The sequence below is a fragment of the Oncorhynchus masou genome, chromosome 3 (genome assembly GCF_036934945.1).
Source record: "Oncorhynchus masou masou isolate Uvic2021 chromosome 3, UVic_Omas_1.1, whole genome shotgun sequence".
Lineage (NCBI taxonomy): Eukaryota > Metazoa > Chordata > Actinopteri > Salmoniformes > Salmonidae > Oncorhynchus > Oncorhynchus masou.
Genome location: NC_088214.1, coordinates 46,357,102 through 46,374,469, shown reverse-complemented (window position 1 = coordinate 46,374,469; position 17,368 = coordinate 46,357,102). Strand labels below are relative to the sequence as shown.

General features: G+C 40.3%; 1 protein-coding gene across 3 annotated transcripts in view; it reads left to right on the top strand.

Annotated features, from left to right (window-relative positions):
- Nucleotides 1-17,368, top strand: part of efr3a (EFR3 homolog A (S. cerevisiae)) — a 235,686-nt gene that overhangs the window by 50,237 nt on the left and 168,081 nt on the right. For all 3 annotated transcript variants that reach the window (XM_064942642.1, XM_064942651.1, XM_064942632.1), the window contains 2 exons: nucleotides 2,213-2,289; nucleotides 8,305-8,432. In XM_064942642.1, coding sequence (XP_064798714.1) covers nucleotides 2,213-2,289; nucleotides 8,305-8,432 — 205 coding nt within the window. The remainder of the gene's footprint in view (nucleotides 1-2,212; nucleotides 2,290-8,304; nucleotides 8,433-17,368) is intronic.

Sequence of the window (17,368 nt, the reverse complement as noted above, 5' to 3'; positions counted from 1 at the left end):
CAACACTAGGTACTCCAAAATACTGTACAGAATAAAAATATTCCAAAACATGCATCCTGTTTGCAACAAGACACTATAGCAATACAGCAGAAAATGTGGCAAAGCAATGAACTTTTTGTCCTGAATACAGTGTTATGTTTGGGGCAAGTACAACACATTACTGAGTACCACTCTACATATTTTCAAGCTTAGTGGTGGCTGCATCATGTTTTGGGTATGCTTGTCATCGGCAAGGACTAGGTTTTTTTGTGGGGGATAAAAAGAAACAATAGAGCTAATCACAGGCAAAATCCTAGTGGTTGTCTGAATTCCAGCAGACACTGAGAGAGGAGTTCACCTTTTCAGCAGGACAATTACCTTAAACACAAGGCCAAGTCTACATTGCAGTTGCTTACCTTGAAGATGGTGAATGTTCCTGAGTGGCCAAGTTGCAGTTTTGACTTAAACCTACTTGAGAATCTATGGCAAGACTTGAAAATGGTTGTCTAGCAATGATCAACAAACAATTTGACAGAGCTTGAAGAATTTTGAAAATTATAATGGGCAAATGTTGAACAATCCAGGTGTGGAAAGCTCTTAGACTCACAGCTGTAATCGCTGCCGAAGGTGCTCCCACTCTGGGGTGTAAATACTTATGTAAATTAGATATTTCTGTATAGCATTTTCAATAAATTTGCTAAAGTTTCTTAAAACATGTTTTCACTTAAGGTTTATTGTGTGTGTGTGTGTCTAGATGGGTGAGAACCCCCCTCCCCCAATCCGTTTCGAATTCAGGCTGTAACACAACAATGTGGAATAAGTCTAGGGGTATGAACACTTTCTGTAGGCACTGTGACGACATTAGTTACAAAACTCCGTTTTGGAATCTACTCACTGACTATCACCAAAATAATGCTACTTACACTTTTTTGTAAATTTTGCCACTGGAATTAATGTTTCTAATATCGAGGATACATAGGACATTTTCAACCAAATAAGCCGTTTTTTTGCGTTGTTGCCCTTTATTATATAAAATGTTACTGTTAATTTTTTTGTGTGTAAAGTAAAATTCTATGGTTGAACATTTTGTTTAATAAATTTGTTACTTTTTACCCCATTTTTGTTTTTGTCCCCAATGATTATGTAATTGGTAGTTTAGTCTTGTCCCATCGCTGCAACTCCTTACGGACTCAGGAAAGGCGAAGGTCGAGAGCTATGCGTCCTCCGAAACATGACCCGCTGAGCAGCAATGCTTCTTGACACACTGCTTGCTTAACGCAGAAGCCAGTTGCACCAATGTGTCGGCAGATACACAGTACAGCTGGTGACCGAAGTCAGCATGCATGCGCCTGGCTGCCACAAGGAGTCGCTAGAACGCGATGGAACAAGGACATTCCAGCCGGCCAAACCCGTGTGATGCTCTGCCAATTGTGCTCCGCCTCAGGGGTCTCCCAGTCGTGGCTGGCTGCGACACAGCCTGAGATGGAACCCGGGTCTGTAGTGACGCCTCTTGCTCTGCGATGCTGTGCCTTAGACCGCTGCGCTGTGTTTCTTATTGTTTCTTTCCTGAAGCCGTTATATAAAATGTGGCCATAGTGTTGGGCTCTGTTCTTAATGTGAAACACCTCTCCACATTGATCTGTTGTCACAGGACTGACTTGTTATTTTACCTTTGCTTTGGTCCACTGCATCCTGAGATCTGTAAAACACCCTCGCTCTGACGTTTCTCTGAAGATGGACAATGGCCTCGTACTGGCCATGAATATGAATTGAACACACACGCGCACACACACACACACACACACACACACTTGTGTGAGCAAACAAGCATACATGTGCACAAACGCATTCAATCTCTTTTTTTCTTTCTTGCACACGCTCGCGCACACACTTTGTCGCCTGTCACTCTAAGTTATTGGTTAATGTTGATTATTCAACTGAGTGATGTTAATACTAATTTGCCTTAATTAAAATTGTTACCCTATTCCATTCTATTTTGTAGCTTTCTTGCTTTTAAGGTCAAGATTCAGCGTGTAGGAACAGTCGCTGTACATAAACAGTCAAGGCAAAATTGAATTACCCATATTAAGGATGTGTGGTAATTTATAGAGTAGTGATATGGTATTTATTGATGCAATGTTGGGATCAGATGATAATCATAATTTATGTTTTATTGTTGTGTTATCACCTGTTGTGTGTTTTTTTTGTTAAATTAGTATGTTTTGTGTTCCAGGTGTGTGTGGCTGCTGTGGACCCCTGAGGCCCAGGTACAAACGCCTGGTTGATAACATCTTCCCAGAGGACCCCAAAGTGAGTATTTTACCTCTGTTCCAAGATGCATTTGACAAGACATTTTAATGACATTTACTTCAATGTCTATAATCAAAGATGTGTTATAGACAGACATTTGTTTAAAATGTCAATCCTTTCCTGTAGTTTTTCCCTAGACTGAGTGGAAATGCCCTCAAAGTAGCATACACGACTGCCAAACAAACATTTCGGGAAGCGTAGGTTATAATTTTGTAGTCATGATGACTTATTCAAATGATTTCCTTTGAGTTTGCAACCATCTTTCAAAATCTAAATTTGCTTATGACGCGTAAATGGCAAACACCATCTCATTATCATAATTAAATCTCACGATTTAAAAAATTGCCTACAGCCCTAAACTGTCATGATGAACAATGGTCATCATCAGCTGACAGACCAATATTAACACATCTAGTCCTAACCCTTGCACTCTAACCGTTTATCATAGCGATAAAAGCCATTTATAAAATAGCTGTCACAACAACCAACTTGATAACACAAATAGGATTGTGTGGTAGTGCATGCATCCAAGCCCATTGTTACTCTAGTGCTTAGCTTGCTTTGGAGACCCTGTGTCGCTGTTATGATGAGAAATTTGCCTCAAGTTCAAACACCATTTTTGGTCAAAAGTAGTGCACTATGTAGGGAATAGGGTGCTATTTCAGACATTACCCATAATTGGCCTGCCGTAACGCGGCACGTAACCGTTATAGTTTGACAAATCTATTTGTGTGACATCGCTTTTGATAACCTTGACACGACAACTTATTAACGGCTGTTTGAATCCTTAACCCTGTTTTTAATGAAAAAAGCAAATTTGTGTGTGGTATTCAGAATCACATAAACAAGGGAGTCTCTTTTTGCTCTCTCACACTGTGTCTGTCTCAATGTCAAGGGCCTTTAGTGTACGCAAACAGGTGCAGGGGGAGTCGGAATGCTCAAATGGTCGCAACATTGTCAAGTGAATTATCACTCAGAGCAGGTGCTGGAAAAATACTCTGGCGACATTACTCTGGGGACAGTTTTTTTTTTCCTCCCCCTTGTGTAAAATGTGTAGGACATACAACGAAGTCTCTCTGTTGTAGATGTATCAGATACACTTTCTATGTGCAATTATAAAACACTATATATAGTAGGTATTTGTAGTCTTTAAGTAGAGCCTGATCATCTTCTTGCCTGATGACTCACCCGGAATTTAGTTTCTCTGCTCTATCAGTTGCTACGTACAGTCGGTCTGAAACTGCCATCCTAGAAGTCATTTTTGTGACTTCAAAAGGAGGTGTGTTATACAAAACAAATGCATCAGTAATTGGATAGTCTCTAACAAATCTAGAAAGAAAGAAAAATGCATGAGAGTTAGCTGACGTGGTAACATTTTATTTGACGGTGTCAATGTATGATATGGGCATTTAAGCGAAGCTGTGCATGCAACTCATAAATGATGTTATACATATGTACTTCATAGAAAGTGTTACCAAAATGGTTTCACTTTATTGTGCTCTTCCTCTCTCTTTTCAATTCACTATAGTAATAGTTCAATATTCCAACCATGTTCTGAACATACAGAGTAAAAACTCAAACGGACGACAAAAAAAAGCTCAAACCAAGTTTATTCAACAGCTGCAAAGACGAAGCATGATGACAACAACGTATATTTATTCCCTCCAACTAGGCGGGGTCAACTCCTTGCACATCTAGACAGCCAATGCATCTCTGTTGCTAGGCAGGAACTTAATTGGTTCCTCTCACTGGTGTAGTCATGACCCTGCCTGATGCTAGATCCTTCGTGGGTGTGGAAGTGAATGTTTTTGAGATAGAACTGTAGTAGGAGGATTGTTGCATTGGGCCCCTCTGGCCCCAGTCCCAGGGGTTTCTTTTCACTTCATCTGTTGACTTGACCTCAAGCTGAATTCCTCGCTCCTCCCTGGTTCCGCAGCTGGCCTGCCTTATCAGAGACGAACTGCAGTATCTTGAAAAGACTAACATGTAATTGGAGGACACAGGATGTAATCTTTACTTGTCGTTTATTAGGAACTGATTTACACCACTATCATGGAGACCAATAACCAACTAACTTTCTCTATTGCTCATAGAACAGTTACCAACCTAGGACCAGTGATAGTGACGCCTATTGCTTAGATAAGTCAGCATCATTTATCACTCTAAAACACTAACTATTGCCCTTCACCTCCCTCCTTGGAAACATGGGACATAATATGAACTTTCTGCTCTTCCCCTTGTCTCACTCAGTAACTTTCCATACACCAAGTTCCTATTAACCCTTCATTGACCCCAACATAATCATTCCTTATACATGTAAAGTAATCAATACATTCTAGTGTGGTACTATTAATAAGTATATTACGGGGTTGAGGTCAATTCCACATGAGCTCAGTCATTTCCTGAAGGGAATTCAATTAGTTGGATATCAATTCATTTCAGGAATTGACCCAGTTAAAATGTAATGGACCGTATTCCATTACTGTATAGTGAAGTATGTGCATAGTTAGGGTTGCAAAGGGAGAGCATGTTACTGGTAAATGTCAAAATTGACTAGTAAACTACCATATTGTTGGGAACTTTAAAGGATTTAAGGTAACATTCATAACATGTAAAATATATGAAAAATAACAAGATGTTTTAATATGAAAAAAAGAATGCCAAAGCTGTAATACAAATAAACCAAAAAACTAAGTGAATACCACTGGTGTTTTTAATTTGAGGGTTTCGGTGTGGAATATCCTTGTTTTACACACTGATTTAATTTATTATCTCTGTCTTTGTTGTAAATGTTTTGTGGCCAAACTGGTGACAGTTCTTAAAGGCAATAGTTGGAAGGGTTGCAGAGTTGATAGCAAATGATATCATTGTTGATTTAGATGCTTTTAAAAATTAATTAGGCTATTTTCTCTTGAACCGTCTATCAGATAGAAAGTCATGTAAATATGGACACGGATATACAGTATAATGTAATACTTTATTTATTATGTATTTTTATTTAATATTGCGTGTTATCATTGTAATGGGCTTGGAGGACATCATGTCATGCAAACACACACACACACACACACACACACACACACACACACACACACACACACACACACACACACAGTATGTGTGGGATGGAGAAAACAACCTGATCGGGAGAAAGCAAGGACACAGGGAATGTGAATTGCCATAAAGCATGCATCCCAAATGGTACTCTATTCCCTTTATAGTGCACTACTTTTGAGCAGAGCCCTCTGCGACCCTTGCCAAAAGAAGTGCACTATATTGGGAATAGGGTGTTCTTTGGGATGCATCCAGAGTGTCAGGAGATCACAAGTTTAATGAACACCCTCCCTCTACATCAGACAGACATCCATCTGAACACGCATGTTCCAGCGCGTGACAGCGTTTTACCATGTCTTAACCTCTGTGATTTACCTCTGAACCTTGATTAATACCTCAACTCTGAAACACTCTTTCTCTCCCGTCCCCCATCTGACCCTAACGTTAACAGCTATATGATTTAAATTCAAGGACAACACTCCGTAACTTCCACCGCCCACACATCGGGTTGAAGTACAGTACCAGTTATAAGTTTGGACACACCTACTCATTCCAGGGTTTTTCTTTATTTTTAAAGAAGACATCAAAACTATGAAATAACACATGAAATCATGTAGTAACCAAAAAGTGTTAATTTAAACACATTTTATTTTTGAGATTCTTCAAAGTAGCAACCCTTTGCCTTGAGGACAGCTTTGCACTCTTTTGGCATTCTCTCATCCAGCTTCATGAGGTTTGTGTTACTGGAATTAAATTCCTACATGTTTTAATACCCAATTAAATTAAACACTCTGCCCACTTCTAAGAATTTGTAAGACTCTTATTTGCATAAAATGGACAGAGACCAGTCTCAAAATCAATCATTAGCGTTTATTCTCGAGAGTACTGAACATGAAACATTTTACCACAGGTTATAAACTGAAAATGACGTCATTAGTTTTTTGAACTGTCCCGTCTCTTCTTCACCCTGGTACAAAGGCAGTATCTCAAGCCTTCCCACATCGTCCCACACCAATGTAATATAATTTATGAGCCAAGGTCTTCCCGTGTAGATAAGCATTCTAGCCAGTCTGACGATAAGTTCATTCATTTCTACCAAGGAACAGACAGTCATTGTTCTAATTCTTGATTATATTTACACACTTTATATTCAGTGCTAGGATAAAAAGAAAAATCATATATCTATACAGTAACATAATAGTATTCTGATTAGTCAGTCCTGATTGAAATGTATACATAATTAGTCATTATTGATAAAAAATCCCTTAAGTTTGTTACCTGAAATGCATTTCAATTATCAAGTGTGTGTTCTTTAAAGTTAATTGGTGGAATTTCTTTTCTTAATGCGTTTGAGCCAATCAGTTGTGTTGGTATACAGAAGATAGCCTTGTTTTGGTAAAAGACCAAGTCCATATTATGGCAAGAACAGCTCAAATAATCAAAGATAAATGACAGCCTATCATTACTTTAAGACATGAAGGTCAGTCAATCTGGAACATTTTAAGAACTTTGAAAGTTTCTTCAAGTGCAGTCGCAAAAACCATCAAGCGCTATGATGAAACTGGCTCTCATGAGAACCGCCACAGGAAAGGAAGATCCAGAGTTACCTCTGCTGCAGAGGAAATGTTCAGCCCAAATAAATGCTTCACAAATTTCAAGTAACAGACACATCTCAACATCAACTGTTCAGAAGAGACTGCATGAATCAGGCCTTCATGGTCGAATTGCTGCAAAGAAACCACTACTAAAGAACACCAATAATAAGAAGAGACTTGCTTGGTCCAAGAAACAGGAGCAATGGACATTAGACCAGTGGAAATGTGTCCTTTGGGCTGATAAACCCAAATTGGACATTTTTGGTTCCAACTGCCTTGTCTTTGTGAGAGGTGTGATTCTGTGGGGATGCTTTACTGGTGACACCGTCTGTGATAAATGTAGTATTCAAGGCAAACTTAACCAGCATGGCTACCACAGCATTCTGCAGCGATACGCCATCCAATCTGGTTTGCACTTAGTCCCACTATCATTTGTTTTTCAACAGGACAATGACCCAACACACCTCCAGGCTGCTTAAGGGCTATTTGACCAATAAGGAGAGTGATGGAGTGCTGCATCAGATGACCTGGCTCCCACAATCACCCAACCTCAACCCAATATTGAGATGATTTGGGATGAGTTGGACCGCAGAGTGAAGGAATAGCAGCCAACAAGTGCTCAGCATATGTGGGAACTCATTCAAAATTGTTGGAAAAGCATTCCAGGTGAAGCTGGTTGAGAGAATGCCAAGAGTGTGCAAAGCTGTCAAGACAAAGGGTGGCAACTTTGAAGAATCTACATAAAAAAAAAAAGTTTAACACTTTTTTGCTTACTGCATGACTCTCTGTATTTCATAGTTTTGATATCTTTACTATTATTCCTCAATGTAGTAAATAGTACAATTAAAGAGAAACCCTTGAATGAGTAGGTGTGTCCAAACATTTCACTGGTACTGTATGTGAATTACAATTTGAATTAGAATTTATGGGCATTTTCAGTGTTGTTGAATTGGACATTTCTCATGAATTGAAATTTTCAATTCCCTGTCCAGTTCAAGTGCTGATTGGGCTAGAATTATTTAAAACATGGCAGAATCTGCTTTTCGAACTGCCTTTCCTGAAAATGACTTGCCCCCGACCCACCCTTATGGTAATACTACAGCGCTGAATTCCAATTCTCCACTCTTCTTCCTGATTTGTTCACTCCGCTCATGGATTTCAATTGCTGTAAGCTTAAGCTAGAGGAATTTTCCACCCTATATCTTACACTTTTCCATTCCTTTGAAATCCATGAAGGGAACTGAACAAGTGCATCATGTTCATTATGCCCGTTTAACAAAACAACAATACTTCTCCTTTTACCTCAGTTTCTGACAATGTTCTTACGTTTGGTGCTTCTGTAACCCCTTGTGTACTACTCTTTCAGGATGGCCTGTCCAAGTCAGACATGGAGAAGCTCACCTTCTACGCGGTTTCAGCCCCAGAGAAGTTGGACAGGATTGGGGCCTACCTGGCGGAGCGACTGAGCCGAGATGTGGTCCGCCACCGCTACGGGTAAGTGACCTTCGAGTGACCATTGACCTTGAAACAACCCCTACCCCAATAAACTAATCAACTGTCTTCTTGTGGCTTCTTTTTCAAATAATAATTATTTTCATTTACATTAAGTTTTTTGTGTATTTCCAAAGTTGTACATCAACAAATAACCTTAAATTCATTACAATTTCATATCTTATCAAAATTAAGACAACCAATATATACATTCACTCAATAAAAATACATTTTCCAAATGGTCTTTCTAAAAACAATGGTATATTGTCCTGTTTAATGCATGGAAAAGGACACCAATAATTAATGCAGGGAAACTTAAATCAGTTTTACCTCATTTCTACCAGCATGTTGAATGTGCAACCAGAGGAAAAGAGAACTCTAGACCACCTTTCCTCCACACACAGAGATCTGTACAAAGCTCACCCTCCATTTGGTAAATCTGACCATAATTATATCCTCCTGCTTACAAGCAAACACTAAAGCAGGAAACACCCGTGACTCGCTCAATATGGTAGTGGTCAGATGACTCCGATGCTAAGCTACAGGACTGTTTTGCTAGCACAGACTGGAACATGTTCCAGCATTCTTCCGATGGCATCGAGGAGTGCAACACATCAGTCACTGGCTTCATCAATAAGTGCATCGATGACATTGTCCCCACAGTGACCATACTTACTTACCCCAACCAGAAGCCATGGATTACAGGCAACATCCGCAATGCGCTAAGGGTAGAGCTGCAGCTTTCAAGTAACTGGACTCTAACCCGGACGGTTATAAGAAATCCCGCTATGCCCTGCGACGAACAATCAAACAGGCAAAGCATCAATACAGGACTAAGATTGAATCGTACTATTGTGGCAGGGCTTGAAAACTATTTCAGACTACAAAGGGAAGCACAGCCGCGAGCTGCCCATTGACACGAGCCTACCAGTCAAGTTAAATGATTTTATGGTCACTTTGAGGCAAGGAACACTGAAGCATGCATCAGCTGTACGACTGTGTGATCATGCTCTCCATAGCTGATGTGAGTAAGACCTTTAAACAGGTCAACATTCACAAGGCAGCAGGGCCAGATGCATTACCAGGACATGTACTCCGAGCATACGCTGACCAACTGGCAAGTGCCTTCACTGACCTGTAGCAGTCATGTCTGTAGCCATTAAGTGCTTTGAAAGGCTGGTGATGGCTCACATCAACATCATTATCCCAGAAACCCTAGACCCACTACAATTTGCATACTGCCCAAACAGATCCACAGATGATGCAATCTCTATTGCACTCAACACTTCCCTTTCCCACCTGGACAAAAGGAACACCTATGTGAGAGTGCTATTCATTTACTACTGCCAGTGTTCAGCACCATAGCTTAGTGATGCGCTTTGAGGGCACTAAGGACCCTGACTTCCTGATTGGCCGCCCCCAGGTGGTAAGGGTAGGTAACAACACATCTGCCACATTGATCCTCAACATGGTGGCCCCTCAGGGGTACGTGCTCAGTCCCCTCCTGTTCTCCCTGTTTACCCAGGAATGACTTTAACACCATCATTAAGTTTGCCGACGACACAACGGTGGTGGGCTTGATCACCGACAGCGATGAGACAGCCTAGACCTGGCCATGTGATGCCAGGAGAGCAACCTGTCCCTCAATGTGATGATGACAAAGGAGATGCTTGTGGACTACAGGAAAAGGAGGACCGAGCACACCCCCATTCTCATTGACGGGGCTGTAGTGGCTCCATCCATCTTCCCATCAATTTTAACCATCTTCCCTGTCCTGCTGAAGAAAAGCAGGCCCAAACCATGATGCTGCCACCACCATGTTTGACAGTGAAGATGGTGTGTTCAGGGTGATGAGCTGTGTTGCTTTTACGCCAAACATAACGTTTTGCATTGTTGCCAAAAAGTTCAATTTTGGTTTCATCTGACCAGAGCACTTTCTTCCACATGTTTGGTGTGTCTCCCAGGTGGCTTGTGGCAAACTTTAAACGACACTTTTTATGGATATCTTTAAGAAATGGCTTTCTTCTTGCGACTCTTCCATAAAGGCCAGATTTGTGCAATATGCGACTGATTGTTGTCCTATGGACAGAGTCTCCCACCTCAGCTGTAGATCTCTGCAGTTCATCCAGAGTGATCATGGGCCTCTTGGCTGCATCTCTGATCAGTCTTCTCCTTGTATGAGCTGAAAGTTTAGAGGGACGGCCAGGTCTTGGTAGATTTGCAGTGGTCTGATACTCCTTCCATTTCAATATTATCGCTTGCACAGTGCTCCTTGGGATGTTTAAAGCTTGGGAAATCTTTGTGTATCCAAATCCGGCTTTAAACTTCTTCACAACAGTATCTCGGACCTGCCTGGTGTGTTCCTTGTTCTTCATGATGCTTCCTGCGCTTTTAACGGACCTCTGAGACTATCACAGTGCAGGTGCATTTTTACGGAGACTTGATTACACACAGGTGGATTGTATTTATCATCGTTAGTCATTTAGGTCAACATTAGATCATTCAGAGATCCTCACTGAACTTTTGGAGAGAGTTTGCTGCACTGAAAATAAAGGGGCTGAATAATTTTGCACGCCCAAGTTTTCAGTTTTTGATTTGTTAAAAAAGTTTGAAATATCCAATAAATGTCGTTCCACTTCATGATTGTGTCCCACTTGTTGTTGATTCTTCACAAAAAAATACAGTTTTATATATTTTTTTGAAGTCTGAAATGTGGCAAAAGGTCGCAAAGTTCAAGGGGGCCGAATACTTTCGCAAGGCACTGTATTACCTCGACTAACCGGTGCCCCTGCACATTGACTCTGTACCTGTACCCTATGAATATAGTCATGCTAATGTTATTTTACTGCTGCTCTTTAATTATTATTTTTACTTAACACGTATTTTTCTTAACCTCTTTGGGCTGAGATCCTGCTAACAGGATCGATATGACAACAGCCAGTGAAAGTGCAGGGCGCCAAATTCAAAACAGAAATCCCATAATTTAAAATTCTTCAGATACATCTTAAAGATACACTTCTTGTTAATCCCACCACAGTGTCCGATTTCAAAAAGGCTTTACAGCGAAAGCAAACCAAACGATTATGTTAGGTCAGAGAGAAATTATGTTAAGTCACAGAAAAACACAGCCATTTTTCCAGCCAAAGAGAGGAGTCACAAAAAGCAGAAATAGAGAGAAATTAATCACTAACCTTTGATCTTCATCAGATGACACTCATAGGACTTCATGTTACACAATACATGTATGTTTTGTTCAATAAAGTTCATATTTATATCCAAAAATCTCCGTTTACATTGGCACTCCCAGGAATCCCAGTTCCACAATAAATGTTTGTTTTGTTCGATAATGTCCATTTATGTCCAAATACCTCCTCTTTGTTTGTGCATTTAGTACACTAATCCAAATTCATGATGCGCGATCACTAGGGGTTGACAAAAAGTGTAAAAGTTCCGTTACAGTACGTAGAAACATGTCAAACGATGTATAGAATCAATCTTTTGAATGTTTTTAACATCTTCAATAATGTTCCAACCGGAAAATTCCTATGTCTGTAGAAATGCAATGGAACTCAAGCTAACTATCACGTGAATGTACATGGTAAGGTCGTGGCATTCTTCCAGACCACTGACTCAAAGAGCCCTCATTCCACCCTCCTTCACAGTAGAAGCATCAAACAAGGTTCTAAAGACTGTTGACATCTAGTGGAATTCTTAGGAAGTGCAATATCACCAATATCCCACTGTATCTTCGATAGGCAATGAGTTGAAAACCTACAAACCTCAGATTTCCCACTTTCTGGTTGGATTTTTTTCTCAGGTTTCTGCCTGCCATTTGAGTACTGTTATACTCAGACATCATTCAAACTGTTTTAGAAACTTCAGTGTTTTCTATCCAAGTATACTAATACTATGCACATCTTAGCTTCTCGGCCTGAGTAGCAGGCAGTTTACTCTGGGCACCTTATTCATCCAATTTACTCAATACTGTCTGTCCCCCCCCGCCATGAGAAGTTAACTGCATTGTTGGTTAAGGGCTTGTAAGTAGGCATTTCACTGTAACGTCTTTACCGGTTGTATTCGGTGCATGTGAGAAATAAAAATTGATTTGATACAACAATCTGTACTCTTAATTTTTTTACTTAAAAAAAAAGATATCTGGCAACCCCACTGCAATTTGACCCAGACCCCACTGTGTTGTGTGATCATTTAGAAAATCCCTCTTTTGTGAGGCTCTGGTTTTATAGTCATATTCTAAGTGATTTCTCTCCTATGATTTAATGTGTTGCGAAATGCTTTGTGGAAAGTAATAAACATTCATTAAGGACTAAAACTGGGGTCTGTCTGATGAAATGTGCAAAAATAGAGTGGCAGCGCTGAATCAATACAGAGATTTATATTGACAGGAACTACATTTCATTGGGATTTATCCCTGAAGCTGAAAACCAAAGAGAGAGACACACGTAGACCTAGAAAGTGTTAGTTTCAAATGGCGCCTTATTTCCTATAAAGTGCACTGCTTTTGCTATGCGCGATTAATCACTTGGCGTTGTAGTATGTGTGACTTAACTGCTTGTCATTGCCCAATACTGCCCATCTAACGTGTTCACTGTCCAAGGGTTGCCAACCCCATTCGCTGGGCAAGTTCTGATTTTGCTGAAGCACCCACAGACCATTTGAATGACAATGAATGGAATGGAAATGTAAAACTAGAGTAGTACTACATTGTTAAATCGTGTACATTACAGTGGCTTAGTTGCTAGTTGTTCATCTTATTTTTTTGGCACAATATCCTGCATTTTTTTCAAACAACATCTTGACTTTTTGGCACAATATCTTGAATTGTTGGCACAATATTCATTCATTTTATGTACAGTCACTTGTGAAAGTTTTCACGTTTTGCTGCCTTAAAATGTCATCTAAAACATTTTTTTTTCTACCTGATTCACTTCTTCAAAGTTAACAAATAAATACAATTTTTTATATATATATATATATATATATATATATATATATATATATATATATATATATATATATATATATATATATATATATATATATATATATATATATATATATATATAGTGCCTTTGGAAAGTATTCCCTTGAATATTTTTGAATATTTTCACATTTTGTAGGCTTACAGCCTTATTCTAAAATGTATTAAATAGTTTTCCCCCCCTCATCAATCTACACACACTAATGATGATGCAAAAACTGGTTGGAAGAAATTGACTAATTTATAAAAAATTGAAAACTGAATTCAGACCCTTTACTCAGTACTTTGTTGACGCATCTTAGGCAGTGATTACAGCCTCGAGTCTTCTTGGGTATTACGCTACAGGCTTGGCACACCTGTATTTGGGAAGATTCTCCCATTTTTGTTCTCTGCAGATCCTCTTAAGCACTGTCAGGTTGGATGGGGAGCACTGCTGTACAGCTATTTTTAGGTCTCTCCAGAGATGTCAGATAAGGTTCAAGTCTGGGCTCTGGCTGGGCCACTCAAGGACATTCAGAGACTTGTCCCAAAGCCACTCCTGCGTTGTCTTGACTGTGTGGTTAGGATTATTGTCCTGTTGGAAGGTGAACCTTTGCCCCAGTCGGAGGTCCTGAGCACTTTGGAGCAGGTTTTCATCAAGGATCTCTCTGTACTTTGCTCTGTTCCTCTTTGCCTGACCAGTTTCCCAGTCCGTGCCGCTGAAAAGCATCCCCACAGCATGATGCTGCCACCACCATGCTTCACCATAGGGATGGTGCCTCCAGACATGACGCTTGGAATTCAGGCCAAATAGTTCAATCTTTGTTTCATCAGACCAGAGAATCTTCTTTCTCATGGTCAGAGTTTTTTTTTTGCTCTGACATGCACTGTCAACTGTGAGACCTTATCCACAGGAGTGTGACTTTCCAAATAATGTCTAATCAATTGAATTTACCACCGGTGGACTCCAGTGAAGTTGTAGAAACATCTCAAGGATGATGAATGGAAGCAGGGTGCATATGAGCTCGATTTCGAGTCTCGTAGCAAAAGGTTTCAATACTTAAGTAAATACGTTTTTTAAATTTGTAATACATTTGCAAACATTTCTAAAAACCTGTTTTCCCCAATGAGGAAAAACAAAGTATATAATCCATTTCAGAATAAGCCTGTAAAGTAACAAAATGTGGAAAAGGTCAAGCGGTCTGAATACTTTCCGAATGCACTGTACTTACTGTAGCCAGCAAATGCAGTTAGCTAGTTTAGCTTACTTAAACACCCTGCTCAAACAGAGGGATGCTATATTAGCTAGCTGGCTATGACTATCCAACACAACAATGGAACTCTTCCAAGGCTAAACTGCTTACTGATTATACACTGCAACATTACTGCATAATTGTAGCGGGTTTACTAATGCGTTAGTTCTATTAGCTATGTTGACTATGACTTTACTTTTGCGAATATGTGACTGACCGGCTTGAAAGGGTGTTTTTTTTTACATTGGAATTAAAGTAGAGACTCGGAGCAAGAAAGGGGTATATCATACACTACAGTTGAGGAACAATGGGAAAGTAATTCTGCTTTGAAAGTTGATAAACTTGTAACCTCACTTTTGAGAAAATGGTCATTGAATGTTTTGGCACCCCCACATGGACAGCTCCTCTCTGTCTACACCCTTTTGAGAAAATGGCTCTTGAATATTTTTGGTACCTACTGGAGAGCTCTTCTTTGTCTACACCCATTCAGCATCGTTCAAACCCTCTAAATTCTTAGCCCCACCCATCCCTTTAAGGATTCACATGTGAGGCCACCAAAGATTTCAAGACTAAAGGCTTGTTTATACTACAGGTCTGTTCGTCAATTTAATCTGGAGTGCCAGAGTGTGCTCCGAGTGAGCTCTGGGCGTTCATAAACTCAGAGCGTTGTCAGATTGGCTGTTCGTAAATTCAGAGAGTTTTGGTATCAGAGTGTTCAGAGCGCACACTGGAAGACGAGTAGGGTTGATCCGAGCATTCTGACCTAACAGCAGTCAAGCACCCAAGCTAAATGGCTAACGTTGTCTATTTTGCGAGCAACTTCTAGACCCAAATGAGAGAACCGCTCATTCAGACCATTTTACTCACCCTAGCAGAGCTGGTTTGGCTGTTTTTATATTATTCAGAGCGTTGGTGACTGCAACAATTTAATTACACTTTTTTCCAACATTTACGGACACTGCCATATTCAACAGGTGTTGAGCGTTCGTAAATTCGTCAGATATTCTTTTAGTTATTGGAATTTACTGTCTATCGACAGTTAGCAGTGACATCATGAACATTCTTTTTACATGGTTACTTGTATAGTGGTCTTTTGTTTAGACATGTAGGTAGTTAGCTAAACAATGAACCATAATCCAAACTCATGATGTTATTACCCTTCATGAAACTGCAGGTAGCGAACCAACCAGGTTCAATGTTAGCTAGCTAACATTAGCCTATAACTAGCAATAAAAATGGCTCAGAGATACAAATATTATAATCATACAGGTAGCATTAGCTAGTGAGCCAGCCTAGATTCCTGAAACAAGTGATATATGGTGACAACGATGTCTGTAGCGGATATATGGAAGGTTTTATCGCCTGGTCACACACAGCTTATGTGTTGTGCATTGAAGTCCACAAAAGAAGGGAAAAGGTGAGAGGTGAGTGCATACATGCGAGAAGGAATACAACGTGGTTGCTATGAAAGTGAACTACTGTATGCTTACACATGATCATGAAAGATGATCTGAGTACTTATGTAAGTAAGGTATTTCTGTTCTATTTTAAAAAAAATACATTTGCAAAAATATCTAAACCTTTTTTCGCATGGTCATTATGGGATATTGTGTGTAGATTTATGAGGAAACAATTCATTTAATACATTTCTGTAATGTAATTCAAGGGGCCTGAATACTTTCCAAATTGTGTGTGTGTGTGTGTGTGTAAACTCAGCAAAAAAAGAAACGTCCTCTCACTGTCAACTGCGTTTATTTTCAGCAAACTTAACATGTGTAAATATTTGTATGAACATAAGATTCAACAACTGAGACATAAACTGAACAAGTTCCACATATGTGACTAACAGAAATGGAATAATATGCCCCAGTACAAAGGGGGGGGGTCAAAATCAAAAGTAACAGTCAGTATCTGGTGTGGCAACCAGCTGCATTAAGTACTGCAGTGCATCTCCTCCTCATGGACTGCACCAGATTAGCCAGTTCTTGCTGTAAAATGTTACCCCACTCTTCCACCAAGGCACCTGCAAGTTCCCGGACATTTCTGGTGGATTGGCCCGAGCCCTCACCTTCTGATCCAACAGGTCCCAGACGTGCTCAATGGGATTGAGTTCTGGGCTCTTTGCTGGCCATGGCAGAACAATGACATTCCTGTCTTGCAGGAAATCACGCACAGAACGAGCAGTATGGCTGGTGGCATTGTCATGCTGGAGGGGCATGTCAGGATGAGCCTGCAGGAAGGGTACCACATAAGGGAGGAGGATGTCTTCCCTGTAACGCACAGCGTTGAGATTGCCTGCAATGACAACAAGCTCAGACCGATGATGCTGTAACACACCACCACAGACCATGACGGACCCTCCACCTCCAAATCAATCCTGCTCCAGAATACAGGCCTCGGTGTAACGCTCATTCCTGAGACGATAAACACAAATCCCGACCATCACCCCTGGTGAGACAACACCGCAACACTTTTTACCAGTCCTGTCTGCACTGATGGAGGGATTGTGCGATTTTGGTGTAACTTCGGCAGTTGTTGTTGCTATCCTGTACCTGTGCTGCATGTGTGAAGTTCGGATGTTCCGATCCTGTGCAGGTGTTGTTACACGATCATCTGTCCGTCCTGTCTCCCTGTAGCGCTGTCTTAGGCGTCTCACAGTAACGGCATTGCAATTTTTTGCCCTGGCCACATTTGCAGTCCTCATGCCT